The sequence below is a fragment of the Rattus norvegicus genome, chromosome 9 (genome assembly GCF_021556685.1).
Source record: "Rattus norvegicus strain SHRSP/BbbUtx chromosome 9, alternate assembly SHRSP_T2T, whole genome shotgun sequence".
In the NCBI taxonomy this organism is placed as follows: Eukaryota; Metazoa; Chordata; class Mammalia; order Rodentia; family Muridae; genus Rattus; species Rattus norvegicus.
In genome coordinates, this window is record NC_141542.1 from 70,107,777 (window position 1) to 70,126,503 (window position 18,727).

The window sequence follows — 18,727 nt, forward strand, 5'->3', positions numbered from 1 at the left end:
TGCTCTATTTCACTAAATACTGTAAGGCCAGCATAATGACCCAATAGCAAAGCCAGACAAACACCCTGCGTGGAAATTAGAGCCCAGTGTTCCTTACAAAAATACAAGTAAAGTTTCTCAACAATATACTGAAGACCATCCTTCCAAGTTTCTGATGAGAAATCTGCTGATGTCTCCACTGGGAAGCCCTTGCGTGTGACGGATGAGTTGTTCCGTCTTGTAACTTGTAAATTTCTTCCTCGTTTCTCAGCAGTTTGAGTACGTTGCACCTTGGCATGGATTTCTTTGAGTCTCTCCTAAAGTTCATCTGCCGTCTTTCTTTTATTTTTATATCTGTGCCTGTCGTCAACTTTGAGACTTTTTACACGCTTCTTCACATGCTGGTGCTGCTGCATTTTGGAGCTCCAGTGTGCACGCCAGTCTTTGCGATGGTGGCCCCGAGGTCCCTATAGGTTGTCTCACTTTTGTCAGCCTGTTCTCTTTCTGTTTCTCCAGCTTAGTTACCGTTGTCCTGGGTTCCAGGTTTGCTGATTCTTCTGCCCGTCAGACCTGCCTGGTAGCGGGTTTTCACTTCGGTTCTTATTTTACTTCACTGGCTTCGAGGTTCCTTTTGTATTTTATTTAGACGTCCTGCCCCTTTATTTCCATTTTGTTCATGTATTATTGGCTGTATATCATGTTTCTGTTTTGCTTTGAAGCACAGTGATGTCATGAGCCTCCTCATATGTGGTCTAGGTAAGACTGTGTCTCCGTGACTCACTCACCTCCGGTCTGTTTTTCAGAGCTTTCCTTCTGTGCTGTGACTAACGCTGACTGTTTCCCTACAGCGTGGATCTGTGGCATCATCTCCATCACCGTTATTAGTCTGCTCTCCTTGCTGGGTGTGATTTTGGTTCCCATCATCAACCAAGGATGCTTCAAATTCCTTCTCACGTTCCTCGTTGCGCTAGCTGTAGGAACAATGAGTGGAGACGCCCTTCTGCATCTACTGCCCCATGTAAGAAATCCTTTTAATCTGCCAAAAGTTACACATGTGTGCAGCTAGCGTTGAGTGTAGTGTTGCTGTGTCCATTGTATTTGTACACCGATAGTGTACACCACTTTGTGAAATTGTATGTTCTTATATGTTGAAATTTCTTTTTCTCATTTTTGCAGTTTAATTGAAGTATTTTTAAATAAATTGACTCATTGGGTTTTACATGGGATCAGGAGTGAAAGATCATCTGATCTTTCTATACATTAAGAAAACTGTTAGAAAAAATACATATGGTATGTTGTAATGATTGTGCATATAGCCAGGAGGATACCGTGGTAAACTGCTTTGAATCAGCTGGTTTATTTATACTGAGTGTGATTTAAGTAATATTAACTTATGTTTACAGAGGACTCATTTTGGGTGGAGTGGGTTCATTCATTCACTAGTAGTTTTCTAACCCTTAGATGCATTTCCTTATAATGGAGTATAATAATTTCCAGTTAATAAGCCAAGGAAATTAACTGGAAGACAACTGTATATACTATCAGTGAAGCACTTTGATCTTGTAGAAGATAAAGGACGAGAGAGGGCCGGGTGAGGCCGTGTTGTCAGTAGTTCCTAAGTTATGGTTATATAGGAGATAAGCTCTGCGTATGAGGAGACTGTAGGTAAGGATAAAGTGAAGACAGGTGGACTATAATAAGGATAGTGTGTTTGTGCGAGTGCACGCATGTATGTGTGCGTGTGTGTGTGCATGTGTGTGTGTGTGCACGTGCTCACGAGTGTGCACGCACATGAGTATGAGTAAAGGGACTCCATAAGTTTTTTCGCCATAAGGAAATTGTAAATGTTTAAAGAAACGTAATATGACTTGAACATTGTATAATACATGCATGTATCAAAATAGTCAAGGAACCCAATAAGTCTGTATAATTTTTATGTGCCAATCAGAAGCTTAAAATTAGATTAAAAATTTAAAATCTAGAGGATAATATTTCTATGTCTGTAAGATCATTGTCAAAATCTGAAGTAATTTCAGTTATTTTCTTCATCATCTAATAGTCTCAGGGCGGACATGACCACAGTCATCAGCATGCTCACGGGCATGGTCATTCACATGGACATGAATCTAAGAAGTTTCTGGAAGAATATGATGCTGTGTTGAAAGGACTTGTTGCACTAGGAGGCATTTACTTACTGTTCATCATCGAGCACTGCATCCGGATGTTTAAGCACTACAAGCAGCAACGAGTAAGTGCTGCTCACGTGGTTGTCCACGTAGGTACAGCGCTGAGTGAAAAGTGCCTCTTTCCAAACACACTTTTTCTTAATCGTGATGTTGGTGTGCAGTTCATCTCTAGCCTTTATTTTTCCTGGCTCTGATCTTTGTCACCTTGTGTCATTACATCTACTGTGGCATTTATAATCAAGACACAGCAGTGTCCAAGCTAGCTTGTGGGTTAACAGAATGGGAAAAGCTATTGACCCATTTTAAATAAGAATAGATTAATGACAAAAGAAACAGATCTCATCAGTCTATCTTACAGTGAGTTTTTCACCAACACCTTTATCAGAAATGCTTCACTGGCAGTAGAAGGACCAGAGGGAAGAAGAGGTCAGAATAACGGAGCACACTCGGGAGACAGTGGAGGCAATGACAGAAGTAAAGGAGGCGGTAGTTGTTTAGTATTGATCCAGCACTTGGGAGAGCTTGGCTCAGCAACCCTGATTTTCATGCAGCTGTCCGTCTGACGTTTCACCCCTGAATGCATCCCCCAGAAGATTGGTTTAAAGCCCCTACCCTTCTCTTCGGTTTAACTGTGTTCACATTCGTTCACATTGCCATAGGCAGCCTACCACAGTCTATGTTAGTGGCATGTTTGAGGTAGTGACATGTAGATGGCCTGAGCATGTTAGATTATATTTAAGTAAAGCTTTCCACAAATGGACAAGAGTTACACATTTTTATCTTATTTCCAAATGTTTTACTCCGGGTAGTCATGGTTTTGCTTGTTTGCATTTCTGTATGCACACCCACATTTTTGTATGTATTTCTTTAAGACAAAAGTGACTTGGAAAAGGTCTGTGAACTGGTATCAGGGGAGCGATTCTAGTCTGTGCAGACGTTAGGTGTGTGACTGCATTGATCTTCCTGGTCTCTGGCTACCATCTAAACACGACATATATTTTATTTCTTACCTTGTTTTTTTCATATCACATTTTAAATCATGTACTCAATTCTGATTGCTTGTCTTCAAAGAATTACTGATTAAGATGAGAATTCCAGAAAAATATTGTCTTTGGAATGGTAGAAGGAAGCTAAAATAGGAAGAGGTTAACAGAAAAGTGAAATGAATCTAGTTATATAATAATGTAATCTAATCGCGTATTATGCCTGAAAGGCTATGTGAAGGATAAATAGTTATTTCTAAGAGAAGGGTGGATAGTCATTTGGTACTGAGGATGCCAAAGCAGAACTGGTCGCAGGGATACAGGAGTTGCTGATGGAACCAACGCAGAGGAAGGTGACAGGGGCTTGGGCCAGACGGTGTGGGTAGGAATTGTTTGAGGGAGTATTGGTAAGAGTCGGCGAGGCTCGATAAATGATTAGATGAGGTAAAGGAGCTGAAGACCATGTCTCGTAAAAGGCGTCCGACTGTCTCAGCAGATGCGGAAGGGAATTTGGTAAAATCATTATTTTTTCCTGGTTAAACAGACAAAACTAGACAGTTTGAATACAGAAGGCAAGTGCTCCACAGCATTTCAGCAGGTTTGTGATAAACCCGCAGCCAGCGTGATGCTGTTGGGAGAGCTGAGAATGTATTTCTTTCCTGGTTCAGAGCAATGGTACAGTACTAGAAATCTTAGTCATGGGGGTCTGAGAGAAGACGGTAATAACAGAGAGCGTACTTGTAGGATGGAGGAATTCACGGGATCCAGTTTGCAGGTGATTCTGTTCACAGGAAGACTTGGAAATTCTATTAAAAGACAAGCAAAACTAATAAATGCATTCAGTGAAATACTGCATGAGCCTCCTGAGAAAGGGTGCTGTGCAAGAAATCGCATTACAGCAACTACCAGGTTGAGAGGGGAAATTAGAAAACACCTGATTTCAGTAGAATTAATATTGTTAATGTGTTCATAAAACCCAGACCAATCTGCAGATTCCATGCAGTACTCGTGGTGGTTAATGGCAGTCTTCATAGATCTAGAGAAAAACATTTCTGAAATTCATGTGGGAGCAAAGAATTCACAGTGCCAAAACAGTCTGAAACAAGAGGAGCAAAGACGCTGTGGAGCTCACAGGCATAACTTCAAGATGGGCTCCAGAGCTAGAATGACCAAGACAGCAGTAAGTGGTGCTGGAAATCCTCAGGCAAAAGGTGGAAACTGGACACTCAGAAGTCAGAGACCTGAGAGCATAAAACTGCCAGGAGAAAACAAAGGAGATATTGGTCCAAACTGTGGAGGGGGGAGGGATTATTTTTTTATTTTTATTTTTAAGTATGATGCCCTAAGTACGGGAAATAAAAGCAAACACTGATCAGCTGTGTCCTGGTGAATGTAAAAGCCTTCCACACGGCACAGGAAACAATCTACGGGATGTGAGAAAATACTGAAATGATCATTTAATGGACTAATGTCCAGGATAAGCCACTCAAAAGCACTTAGCAACACAGACAATCCAGTTGAAAACCAGTGAGGTAGGCATGTGTATTAGGCACAGTCAATATACAGATAACAAGTGCCGGCAAGGATGTGGGCAGCAGAAAACCTTTGCATGCAAAATACTCTAGCCTTCATGAAAGGTCTGGAGGTTACTCAGAAAGTTGAAAGTAAACCCACCACCTGATCCCACAATCCCAAACTGGATATGTATCCAAAGGAAGTGAGGTCAGTGTTAAGGAGACATCCCCAGCCCAGCGTTGTAGCATAATTGTTAGGAATAGCCTGATCACTCCATAATGGATGGAAAATGAAATTATAGAATGTGTGCACCACGGGATCCTATTTATACATAAAATATGTATATTGCTACTTGCAACAGGGTGTGCGGGACTAGACATTGTCCAGGTTAAGGCACAGTAGGTGACAGTAAGCAGCAGTAATGCACCTTACAGTTTTAAATGTGTCCTCTTCCTTCTACCAAGAGCTAGTGTTTGAGGAGATAAATAGACTTAACCTGCTTTAGACAATCAGCGTATCCTTGGACCAACCACTACATCGTATCCCATGCATCCATAGTTCTTATATTTTTAATTTAAATGTTAGAATAGGCAAATGGTGTGAATAGAAACTCTCAAGCAATATCAATTGCCAAGAAATAGATGGAACAACAAAGTGTGCTTCATTTTGAAATGTATGCTCAGGTGTGATGCCCTGGGCTTAAGCTTCAGCACCACCAAGAAGAAAGAACTATTTAAAATGGGTTACCATCTCACCCAGTCACATGGCTGTTACCTGTGTAGGAATCTTGTGGTAACAGTGTGGTGTGGAAAGGAACTCCCCCAGAGTTGGTGGTAATAGAGCAGCTGTGGTTACAATGGAGAGGGGAGAAGATCCCCCCACAAACTGAAAGGAAATGTCCCATGTAGCCAGCTGCCCTACCTCTTAGCATGCCAAAAGGAAATGAAACCAGCTAAAACACAGTGCCTGCCTGTCCACATATATTACTGTACAATCCTCAGTAACTGTAATAAGGGACCAGCCCTCGGGAATTGAGAAGTAGCTGGTATCGGTTCAGAAAACCACACATGGTGATCGAGTAGCAGCTGGTATGTTTTCAACTACATAGAAAAGTGAAATTTTATCAAGATACATGGAACTTGCAGAATCGGTAAGTTCAGTGAGCCAAGCCCAGAAGAACAGACACTGACAGCTGTCACCTGCATGTAGCATAGTGGCTTCCAGTGGTTGGGAAGACGGCAAAGACAACCAAACCACAACTCAGAAAGAATAGTTGCAGTGTTTCTGGAACCCAGTGACAACTGTAGTTCAGTGATGTGGTCTACAGAGGGTGAAGCTCCTGAAGCGAGGATTACAAAGGCTTTCAATAATAAATGATAAGAGGGGGATATTGATTACCCTGCCTTGGTCAGTACATACCAAACTGAACCCCAGTGAGATGCATAAAAGGGAAGGATGTCTACATACATAAGTAAAGTAGAGCAAAGCACTAGGAAGATACGACAGCTAGTCAAGTGCTTGCCGTGCAAGCAGGAGCCACCTTCAGTCTCCATGACCCACACAAAAGCTGGCATGGTGGCTCACACCTGTAATCGCACCAGGCTAGCCTGAAATGTTGGGTGTTTACTCCTGAGGAACAACACCTGAGACAGACTTCTGGCTTCTGCAGATAGGCACCCACATGTCCAACCACATAAACACACCTACACATGCGTGTCTACATACACAAAAGAAGAGAAAAAACACATGACTACAGTAAAAACTATATTACAGAGTATGCTGTATTCTGTTGGTCAAGGCCAGTCAAAATTCTAGGCCCTGGGATAGACTCATATCCTTATAGATAGAGCAGGGGACTCACACAGAGACAGAGGAATTGGATAGGTAGTGCTATCTTTGGAGACTGCTTCAGGCCCAAGCAGACGAACAAATATACACATAGCAGTTAGAATGATCACACACCTGCCTTGCGGTTTATGTCCTAGAAGCCATCCTGGAAGTGCCCATAGCCAGGCAGGACACACTCCCCAAGAGCATGAGCTCACTTTCACTGTTGTAGCATAAATGCTTCTTTAAATCAGGATTAAAGGAAAGCAGAAACTTTAGTGGGAGGGGTTCTTAATATCAGTAGTTAGCACTGACAAAACTATGTAGTAAAAAGCTACATTGGTAAGTCAGGAGAGAAGAATTCTAACCTGAACCGTGCAGGCATCAGTTAATACATTAAGCAGTTGAGGATTAAATCGTTCAGTGTCTGCTTACAAAGCCACAAGAAGGAACACTTGTTTTTATTGCCAAGCTGTTGAGAATCGGAGATTGTCATATGTCACCTTATTTGATCCTCACAAGGTTGTTTCCCTTTTGCAGGTGAGTTGTCGTATGTTCTGTGTTAATAAACTTACCCTTGCACATCTCAGAAGCCAGATACAGACTGAGAGCTCAAGCTTAGGCTGCATCCAGAGAAATGAGAGATTGCATTGTAAGGAGAAAATGAGCATGAAAATTAGGAACTCTCTGCCACGTCATAGTGTTACAGTGGCATCAAAGACAGTGTTCCACATTTCACTTGGGTTTGCATAATAGTTTAGTATTTTGCACGCTATTAAAGTAGATGAACTGAGCCAGTGAAATGGCTTAGTGGGTAAAGGAGTTTGCAGCCAATCCTGATTCCTATGGTGGAAGAAGAAGGTCCTCCAGTTTGTCCTCTGACCTTCATGTACATATCACAGAATGCATGCAAATGTGCACACACACACTTCCATCAAATGAAAGTGTAATGGTAAATAAAAAGCAATGTATAATGCTAACATCATACTCTTTTTTTAATCCTCACAGGGAAAGCAGAAATGGTTTATGAAGCAGAGTACAGAAGAATCAACTATTGGAAGAAAGCTTTCAGATCATAAGTTAAACAGCACACCGGATGCTGACTGGCTGCAACTCAAGCCCCTTGCTGGTAGGGCACTCTTTCAATGAAAAACTTAAAATTGAAAAGTTGTTTCTATGTAATGTGTGTGAAATTTCTTTTCTTTGTGGTTTTCCAAATGTGAGTGTGTCTTGTAATTCTACTACCGTTTATCCACGGAACCAGGTACACTAGGAGCAAGGAAAACTTGCCACTTCCTTTTTAAAAAAATACATGAGTGAAATGAAACAAGGGTGGTGCTCACCCATATTCTCATCATGTGGGAGGCTGATTCGGAAGGATTTCAATTCAAAGCCTGCCTAAGCTGGTAGCAAGACCACTCTGTTTCAATATCTCAAAAGGAAGAAATAAAATGCTAAGCCATCTTTATCAAAACTAGACCAACCCACAGAATTCAGCAGTCTTCTGTGTCTGTGTTAGAGCTCTCCACTCTCTGCCTCAGCTTTCCCAGTGCTGGGATTGCAGGTGGATTACCACGTTCAGTGAGGGGTACTGTTTTTTTTTCTTTTCATCTTTATTAACTTGAGTATTTCTTATTTACATTTCGGTTGTTATTCCCCTTCCCAGTTTCCGGGCCAACATCCCCCTAACCCCTCCTCCTCCCCCTCTATATGGGTGTTCCCCTCTCCATCCTCCCCCAATTACCACCCGTCCCCCAACAATCATGTTCACTGGGGGTTCAGTCTTGGCAGGACCCAGGGCTTCCCCTTCCACTGGTGATCTTACTAGGATATTCATTGCTACCTATGAGGTCAGAGTCCAGGGTCAGTCCATGTATAGTCTTTAGGTAGTGGCTTAGTCCCTGGAAGCTCTGGTTGCTTGGCATTGTTGTACATATGGGGACTCGAACCCCTTCAAGCTCTTCCAGTCCTTTCTCTGATTCCTTCAACGGGGGACCTATTCTCAGTTCAGTGGTTTGCTGCTGGCATTCGCCTCTGTATTTGCTGTATTCTGGCTGTGTCTCTCAGGAGAGATCTACATCCGGCTCCTGTCAGTCTGCACTTCTTTGCTTCATCCATCTTATCTAGCTTGATGGCTGTATATGTATGGGCCACATGTGGGGCAGGCGCTGAATGGGTGTTCCTTCTGCCTCTGTTCTAAACTTTGCCTCCCTATTCCCTCCCAAGGGTATTCTTGTTCCCCTTTTAAAGAAGGAATGAAGGATTCGCATTTTGGTCATCCTTCTTGAGTTTCATGTGTTCTGTGCATCTAGGGTAATTCGAGCATTTGGGCTAATAGCCACTTATCAATGAGTGCATACCATGTGTGTTTTTCTGTGATTGGGTTACCTCACACAGGATGATATTTTCCAGTTCCATCCATTTGCCTATAAATTTCATAAAGTCATTGTTTTTGATAGCTGAGTAATAGTCCATTGTGTAGATATACCACATTTTCTGTATCCATTCCTCTGTTGAAGGGCATCTGGGTTCTTTCCAGCTTCTGGCTATTATAAATAAGGCTGCTATGAACATAGTGGAACACGTGTCTTTGTTATATGTTGGGGCATCTTTTGGGTATATGCCCAAGAGAGGTATAGCTGGGTGCTCAGGTAGTTCAATATCAAATTTTCTGAGGAACCTCCAGACTAATTTCCAGAATGGTTGTACCAGTCTGCAATCCCACCAACAATGGAGGAGTGTTCCTCTTTCTCCACATCCTCGCCAGCATTTGCTGTAACCTGAGTTTTGGATCTTAGCCATTCTCACTGGTGTGAGGTGAAATCTCAGGGTTGTTTTGATTTGCCTTTCCCTTATGACTAAAGATGTTGAACATTTCTTTAGGTGTTTCTCAGCCATTCGGCATTCCTCAGCTGTGAATTCTTTGTTTAGCTCTGAACCCCATTTTTTAATAGGGTTATTTGTCTTCCTGCGGTCTAACTTCTTGAGTTCTTTGTATATTTTGGATATAAGGCCTCTATCAGTTGTAGGATTGGTAAAGATCTTTTCCCAATCTGTTGGTTGCCGTTTTGTCCTAACCACAGTGTCCTTTGCCTTACAGAAGCTTTGCAGTTTTATGAGATCCCATTTGTCGATTCTTGATCTTAGAGCATAAGCCATTGGTGTTTTGTTCAGGAAATTTTCTCCAGTGCCCATGTGTTCCAGATGCTTCCCCCCTTTTTCTTCTATTAGTTTGAGTGTGTCTGGTTTGATGTGGAGGTCCTTGATCCACTTGGAATTTAGCTTTGTACAGGGTGATAAGCATGGATCAATCTGCATTCTTCTACATGTTGCCCTCCAGTTGAACCAGCACCATTTGCTGAAAATGGTATCTTTTTTCCGTTGGATGGTTTTGGCTCCTTTGTCAAAAATCAAGTGACCATAGGTGTGTGGGTTCATTTCTGGGTCTTCAATTCTATTCCATTGGTCTATCTGTCTGTCTCTGTACCAATACCATGCAGTTTTTATGACTATTGCTCTGTAATATTGCTTGAGTTCAGGGATAGTGATTCGAGGGGTATTGTTCTTGACTATGTACAGTTTCCTTTGTATGTAATTGGTTACAGAAGGAAAATGAAAAGTTGCCTCTGTAGCTAAAGAAGAATAACTTGCCCTTTGTATTTAAAATCCACACTCTGTTATCTAACAGAACAAGGCGGCTCAGAGAGTTAAGATTTCCTCCCCTTATATTTTCAGTTTACATTTGGATTTCTCTTTCCCCTCCACTTGTTGGTGGTTCTCAGCATAGAAGACAGCCTTCCCTAGCTGTGCAACTCTCCCAAAAGACAATTGGGAATTATCCAGGTGTTTGCCATAAAACAAATAGTGCTGGAGAGTAATCTTTTTAAAATGACTTATGGGATGTGGTCAGAACATTCCAGTGAAGATCTCTGAATAGCATTACATTATCCTTGGTGGAGCACATGTGCAGAGAACTTTGCCATCAGCTAACTTGAGCAAGTAATTTAAGTTTTAGCTGATGGACTTAAGAAAAATTATTCTAATGGATTGTGTCTTAAAACACTTAAGGGAAATGTATTCATGTAAGCAGTGCTCACCTCACTGCTATTCTGCCCAGGGTTAGAGTAGCACATACAAATGCACTTGCTAGGTCAGCATATCCTTCCTTCTAATGTAGGAACAGATGACTCGGTGGTTTCTGAAGACCGACTTAATGAGACCGAACTGACTGATTTAGAAGCCCAACAAGAATCCCCTCCTAAAAATTACCTGGGTGTAGAGGAAGAGAAAATCATGGACCATTCTCACAGTGATGGATTGCACACCATTCATGAGCACGAGGTCCATGTAGTCTCTCATAACCACCGCGATGAGGAGGATACAGCTGTGCTGAGGAAGCATGGCCACCAGTGGCACCACCGACATGCCCACCATTCCCACGGGCCCTGCCACTCTGGCTCAGACCTGAAGGAAACAGGAATAGCCAACATAGCCTGGATGGTGATCATGGGGGACGGCATCCACAACTTCAGTGATGGCCTCGCCATTGGTAAGTGTCCTGAAGCTTGGGTTATGATTTACTCCTTAAGCATATTTTCCTTTTTCTACTAAGTTCCTACTAATCTTACAAGCCACAATCCATAAGGTTGAAATTTACCTACATTTTTAAATGTCCAGCTATTTATTACTGCCATGTCTGTTTTTCTCCAACAGATAGGGTATTTGGAAGTTTAAAAAATGAAATTTTAGTACTTTTTGGTTTTTGAAGCTAAATACGTGTCTATAGTATGTTTCTTATGTACCTTGCTTTCTTATTAAAGCAGTCAACTTACTGAACCTGCTGTTTGAACACTCATAGACACACCTACAAGAGTCAGTGTAATTTCAGTCTTGCATTTAATACATTTTTTTCACAGCTTTAGAAAGTTTCACATTAAAACCCACCATAACAAATTAACATACCTGTGTGAGCTATATGTGCAGTTGCTGGGATGTAAGCTAGTGACTAATTTACAACATTACCTGTCACCAGGGCATGATTCTCTCTGGGATCTAGATTTCATTAGTCAGAAATGGGCTTTGGTTTCTTTCAGAAAGCAGACATGTTGTTTTATAATCATAGGAGTTATAGAAAAGAATATTGACCTCTGCTAGTGGGATGAGACCTTACACACCAGTGTATGTTCAGACGCTGTGATGCGTAAGTTGGGTGAGTCACGTACGTGTGAATTACTGCAGAGAGAAGGAGCATCTCACTGACTGGAAGAACCGGGAGGCCTGGGGCTCACTCACTCACTGATCCCTGTGTTCATCATCTTCTCCAGGGGCAGCTTTCAGTGCCGGGCTGACTGGAGGCATCAGCACTTCCATAGCCGTCTTCTGCCATGAACTGCCACACGAGTTAGGTATGAGCCTCGAAAGTCTGCCTGCCCTTCATCAACTCTAGGCCTCCTTCAGTTGTGGATGCATTAAACTGCAGGGGTGATACGACAGGAAATCTGCTGACAGGTGTAGAGGACCATCTATGGCCGGGCGCATCCCAATATAAGACTAACTGCTTCTTGTATCAAGAAGTGTCAGCGCCCGTGTGCTTTTTGCTGCTCTAACAGTTATACTATTATGAAGGATCACACGTAATGACTAGGTTGGTGATCATAAATTAAAAGGAAGTACCATTTCTCAAATGCCTGATTATGGGATTAACCTTTTTCTATTTTATTTCATGTGTCATATAGATTTTATTTTCTTAAAGGAGCAGGGTAAAGTTCCCTATTACATAATTGAACCTAAAACAGTTACTTCTTCACAGATGATGGAGAGATCACATTATTGTCCAGACACTAAACAGAATGTTGTTTAAACAGACTTGTGTGTGCGCTTGGTTATTAGAGAAACTGGAAAGTGTTCCTGACTGCTGTCACTCTTTAAGGACCACTGAGGTTTTGGAATAATCATTAAATTGTAATCATTTTTTTAACCATAAAGTTAGATGTTTGGACAGTTTTGCCTGCACGTGTACGTGTACGTGTACGTGTACGTGTACGTGTACGTGTACGTGTGTGTGTGTGTGTGTGTGTGTGTGTGTGTGTGTGTGTGATTCTTACATGATTTTAATAAAGTAGAACCCTCAAAATGCTTCAGGTCTTTTTTTCTCTTGGTTTTTAATGTTTTCTTACTCATGGTTGTATACTATGATCTCAGTACCCAAACTGTTTTGTGCAGGTTCTTATTTTCTTATTCATTTCAGTTTCCCTCTCACTATTGATAATCATTGTCTTGAGTTTATTTTATCATTCTTCTTAAATGTTCTAAAAAGAGAGGTTTGGGGAATTGTTTTGTGGAGACAGGATCTACTATATGGCCCTTTCAGGTCTGGAACTCGCTAGGTAGACAAGACTGATCTTGTGTCAATCCTGCCTTGACTTCCCAGGGGTTGGGATTAGAGGTGTGTACCACTATGCTTGGCCCAAACTCCCTCTCTGATTCTAAGCAGTGCGTTTTAGCATGAAGGAAATCACATTTGATAAATGAACCATGCTTTTAAGACTCACCTCAGATAAGATGTAATACTATACATTTTCCAATCCCCCTCAAATATAGCAGAGACTAAATTTAATTCAAAATAAGTTCTTGGTAACATGCTTGCTTGTCTAAGGGAAGGTGGCTATTCACTATTTAGATTTATACAGAATTTTCTTTTAGTTTTTGTTCATTTTTAATGTGTAGATGGTTTGCTGCATGCATTTCTGTGCAACCTAGTCCCCAAGGAGGTCAGAAGAGGGTATTAGATCCTCTGATTCTGGAATTGCAGATGGTTATGAACACTTTGTGAATTCTGTGAATCAATCCATATACTCTGGAAGAGTATCCAGTGTTCTTAACCACTGAGCTATCTCTAGCCCATAGAAATTTTAATACAATATTAAAGAATATCAAAGTTTGTTAGTAACCATATTATTGGGCCGCATTCATTAACAGCTTTGGCAGGCACTCCTCATTTGTGCTAATTAATATCTTGTCAGCAGGAAGAAAAGAATACTGCTTTATCTCATTATGAAGATTTTGTGCTCTGTCTAATCTCACTTGTAGGGACTCCTTTACTGAGAAGGAAGGTGGAGTAAATATGCAAAACCTCAGAGGCTGCACAGCCTGAAATAAGACGAGAACAGAGAGTTTTAAGTGAGTTGTCTCACTTTATACAGAGTTGTAAGTCTGCCTCACTTGATTGAGCTTAAACCTAACTATGCACAGACTCTGTTTACTGGAAACTCCCATTACCAACAGAAATTAGAGGTGGCTTATAGACTAGAGGGTTCAATATTAGTGCTTTTTTTTTTTTTTCTTTTAGATTCCCATCAGTCAGAACAACAGCAGGTTCATTTTGCAGAGATTAATGAGTTTTTTTTTTTTTAAAAAAAACTTATATATGAAAAGGAAACAGTTTGACATCTAGAAATTTTTGAAAAATGACATGAAATTGATTTGCAATTTGGTTTAGCAAATAGTGGTACTGAGAAAAGGACAGCCATGCAAACACTGAAAGAGCTTAGTCTCCGCATATATGGGAGTATTGCTTTTCGACAGAGGTACAAAGAAAATTCCACACAAGTAGGCTTCCGCAAATGATACGTCAATGTGAGATGTTCATTTGCCAAAACAGAAGCTGCCAGAGACTGTGACTCATACATACCTCACACGATAAATCAGAATGAACTCAAAACACACCATTAATCCACACAGTCTGGGATAGTAAATTCCTATTTGTATCTTCTTAGGCACATTACTAAATATATAATCCATTAAGAAAATGAAATAGATGACTCCAGGCCTATTTAAATTGTGACAGACATTGTTTAGAGAATGGGGAAATTTTTATAAAAAGCCATTAAGACCAAAGTATTAAAGTCTTCTTAATTTAGTGACAGGAACATCTCAAGACCCCACCTTCAAAAGAAAATAATCAGATAAAAACTTTGAATAGACATTTACTAAAGAAGATAAAATTTGGTATCTAAATGTGAAATTTCAGTTCCTGGGTTTATTATATGTTGTCAAGGTTATGAACAAGTATAGTCTTATATTTGGTGGGAATGGAATTTTGGCTTTATCAAAGAGAAGTGAAAATTGAGTTGATACAAAGGCTTGTTTACTATATACAGTAATTTCATAATTGCCCCAAATAAAACTTAACCTAAATGTTCTGTAGCTGGTAAATAGTGTGATTCATCTGTGAGTTGAATGGTGCTGTAGAGTGCTGTGGGTGAGTCTTATGTCCGTTATGCCAAGTGATAAATCTAGACCCAAACAATGCATGTCGTCTGATTCTAGTCATACAATAGTCTGGAAAAAAAAAAAACACAAAAAGCAACACAAAGCAAATTGTTTGCTGTGTTAGTAGTAAAGGGCCCAGGGGAACTGGAGAATGAGTAGAATAGTTGTAGAGTTTGTTAATAATTGTGATTACATGGCATGAATGTTGGCAAAGATCTGTAGAAGTCTAAGAAGAACAACTTTTTATGATTCATGCTTTTATGAAGCAAAGCTAGAGTTCATAAAAGAAACAGTTTTAATATAAATTACATACAGGCTATGTTGAGAGAAAGACCCCAAGAGTCCTAGACAGAACACACGTGTGCGTGCTTTAAGAAAATGACAGGTGTACACAGCAATGGAAGGACAGAGGCGGCTACATCTTATTTTTGCAGGAATTAAATAATAATTCCTTCTGAAGGGTCCAAAGTTGAAGCCCAGCTTGGATTGTATGAGGTCCTGTCTTAGCAAACACCCCCTGGATTCTTATTAGTTAATTCATTCTCCAAGTTCTTCAAGAATGAAGTAAATCATCCCGCTCTTCTGTACTAGCAGGAAAGACTAGGTGTTTGAGGCAGTGATACAGTTTGTCATTCCCCATTGCTCATTACTTATTAAATCACGCTCCTTTCTAAGCCACATTTCTGAAACCATAAAGGAAGCAATGTGCTGCAAAACCAACCCACAGGAGATGCCAGCAATCTCATTTGCTATTACCCAGCTCCCTCCTAAAAGGTCCTCCTTTAATTTAACACAATTGGTTCAGTGTGAATTACTGCAAATACAAAGGAGAAATTTACGGAGAAAGAAGTGAGGAAGCTCCTTTCATACTGGAACTTAGAGAAGACTGGACAAATAAAGCAAACTTCAGGGCAGAGGAGAGAAGCAGCCTGTGCAGGACTCTGCAGGAGCATTGCAAAGCGGTTGTACTAGCTAATTTTATATCACCCAACACAAGCTGTAGGAAGAGAACTATGATTAGAAAATGCCTCCAAGAGATCTGGCAACTGGGCATTTTCTTTTTTCTTAAGATATGGTTTCCCTATGTAGCCCTGGCTGTCCTGAAACTAGCTCTGTAGACCAGGCTGGCCTCAAACTCGGAGAGCTGCTTGCCTCTGATACGGAGGACCCCTTCCATTGTGGGTGGTACCACCCCTGGCAAAGGTTCCTAAGTTCTGAGCATGCCATATGCAGCCAGCTACAGTAAGTGGCACTCTTCTCTGGCCTCTGAATCAGCTCTTGCCTCCAGGTCATCCCACCTCCCCAGTTTGAGTTCCCACCTTGACTTCTTTCAGTAGACTGTGACTCTGCATATGTAAGCCAAAGATACCCTTTTCTCTCCAAGCTCCTTTTGGTCATGTAACCCTAAGTTACAGCAGCAGTAACCCTCGGAGAAAGGAGGGAAAGGAATAAGGGGACTACTATTAAATAGAAGCTAGAGAATGGCAATGTCGAAGACACTGGAAGAGCTTCTAATTTTCAAATGAATAGAATAATTGAAAGATAGTGCTTTTTGTAGTTTATAGCAGTTTATTAGAATATGGAGAAGTAACACTTTGAAGCAGTTTCTCTGTTAACATCTTATTTGCTATAGATGAAAACTTTGTAGCCATGAGAGTTTCCTAAGAACAGAGCCCTATCAGTGGCCTACATAACACCCTGCATATACTGTTTATTGTTTGGTTGGATGCCTGGATATTTAATAACTAGAACAAAGTACACTGTTACAGTAAGTACACCTTGGATCCCTCAGCTTGAAGAGTCTTAGGCCAGCAGCATTTGCCTGTTCTGCCAGCATCTCTCTGGGTAACAATAACTGCTTTTCCCAGTGTTCCAACTTAGATGAAGAGAAAACACCTTTCTTTTGGTTTCTTCTTTCTGTTCTCTTTTCTTGTTCTTGTTGCTGTCTGTTAAACTTGTGTGTACTTAGATCTCTAGCAAAATAGCCCTATGGTTCTTCCCCTATGCACAACTGTCTGCTCCCCTGGCAGCAGTGTGATGCTCCTTAGAGCTGGGTGGGGCAGTCATAAAACGCATGGAAGCTAAGGGGAAAGCTCTTGCCTCTCCTTACATTTTGGGGTTTTTCTACTTAAGGGGTTGCTGTTATTATTATTATTTCTTGGGGAAAAACCTAATGCATGCATATATGAAATATATGTAAGAAGCTATTACCACTCTTCTAACTGTGCCCATTTCCCACTGAAGAGCAGAAATGAACTTTGAATTGTTACTTTTAAAAGGGCATGGGTATATTTATTTTCTCCTTTCATTTTTATTTGCTTTTGGTTTGTTTCTTGTTTTGTTTTGTTTGTTTGTTTGTTTGTTTCTTTTTTGAGACAGGGTCTCTCTTTGTAGCCCTAGCAGTCTTGGAACTCCATCAGGTGACCTCAAACTCAGAGATGTTCCTGCTTCTGCATCCCAGGTGTTAAAACCTGTGTGCCACTCCACCTGGCCTTGTAATTGGCTTTGCATAGACAGTTGCTTGACTCTTCATGTGCATGTATTCTTATGTAACTATACCACATATAGGATGTAGAACAATTCATCACCCCTATAGCTTTTGTTCTACTGAGTTAATGATGTGCCTTTATAATGCATTCTTAATTTTTTAAATAGTTTTTTTTCCCACTCAAAGTTATGCTTTCAAATCCTGTGCTTTTAAAAATAACCTCTCCCATGATATCTGACTTGCAGGTGATTTTGCAGTTCTTCTGAAAGCAGGCATGACCGTAAAGCAAGCCATTGTGTACAACCTGCTGTCTGCCATGATGGCTTACATAGGAATGCTCATAGGCACGGCTGTCGGTCAGTACGCCAACAACATCACACTCTGGATCTTCGCGATCACGGCAGGCATGTTCCTCTACGTGGCCTTGGTGGATATGGTAAGATGCTTTATGTAACTTTCCTTTTATACTAAACTCGCAAGTGGAATGTAATCTTCAGAAATGGAAGACATATTAGGAAGTGGTTGGAAAGAATACTTTAAAACATTTTAAAAGAAGATGGCTAATTTTAAAGACCGTGACATCTAAATAATTAGGAAAAGCGTTTACCTTATCATTTCTTGGAGATGCTGAAAATTTCTAACCAACTGTCTCACAACTCAACTAATGGTAGGATTTAGAGGTATGATTACAGTATAACGAGACTCACTGCTTTGTTGTGAAGAAGAAAGGAGACCTCCTCTGTGCACAACAGACTTTAAAGCTACAACAGCAGTCGCACCGTCCCATTTTACAGCAGTACCTCACATGTTAGAGTGTTTCGTGGGGCTGTCCGTTTCTGTAGGTTTAAGTAAGTGAGACTTTCACCTCCTTCCCGGCAAAGCTTTGAGTTCAGCATGAGAACAGCATCCCTAAGTCCCTACACTGACCCGCCTGGCTTTCACCGTCCTGTGGGCTCCGTGCTGTGATTTCCTCTCCGTGCCATGGATCACCTTCCTGAGGAGAGAAACTCCTGCTTCGCTTCCTCCCTTCTCAGGCAGAACATCTGCCCCCCTCCGCTGCGGAACCCCTAATTCTTGCTGTGCTCTCTGTCCTTGGCACTTGGTCTTGATCCGTTGGCAGCACTGAGTATTTGACTTTATGTCTCAAGTTTCTTTAGTTCCTCTCCCACAAGGAGGTGGCTCTAGGGGGACAGACATTGTCATCATTATTAGTTGTCATCTGCCACTGGAAATGCAGTTGACAGCCACTAGCAAGGAAGGTGGTCTGATTCTTTTGCTAGGAAGCTGGGGATCAGAAGAAAGGTTTTACAGTAAGAATGTGTGTGGGGGGCTAATTAACATTTTTATTTATTGTTTGATAATTTATGCAATATATTGTGAACTCCTTCCCCAGCTCTTCCTAGCCCCTTCCCCGGCTTAGGTCAGAGTTGTACACTTTATTTGGAACTGCAGAAAAGCTGACTGAAAAGAGAATTAGG

The 18,727-nt window shown here is 41.1% G+C and overlaps 1 protein-coding gene across 6 annotated transcripts in view; it reads left to right on the forward strand.

Moving 5' to 3' along the window:
- The window catches only part of Slc39a10 (solute carrier family 39 member 10), a 123,365-nt gene that overhangs the window by 100,731 nt on the left and 3,907 nt on the right, over nucleotides 1-18,727 (forward strand). For all 6 annotated transcript variants that reach the window (XM_087566669.1, XM_087566672.1, XM_087566668.1 and 3 more), the window contains 6 exon segments: nucleotides 828-997; nucleotides 2,039-2,227; nucleotides 7,499-7,619; nucleotides 10,668-11,039; nucleotides 11,815-11,895; nucleotides 17,495-17,685. In XM_087566669.1, the coding sequence (XP_087422795.1) occupies nucleotides 828-997; nucleotides 2,039-2,227; nucleotides 7,499-7,619; nucleotides 10,668-11,039; nucleotides 11,815-11,895; nucleotides 17,495-17,685 (1,124 nt within the window).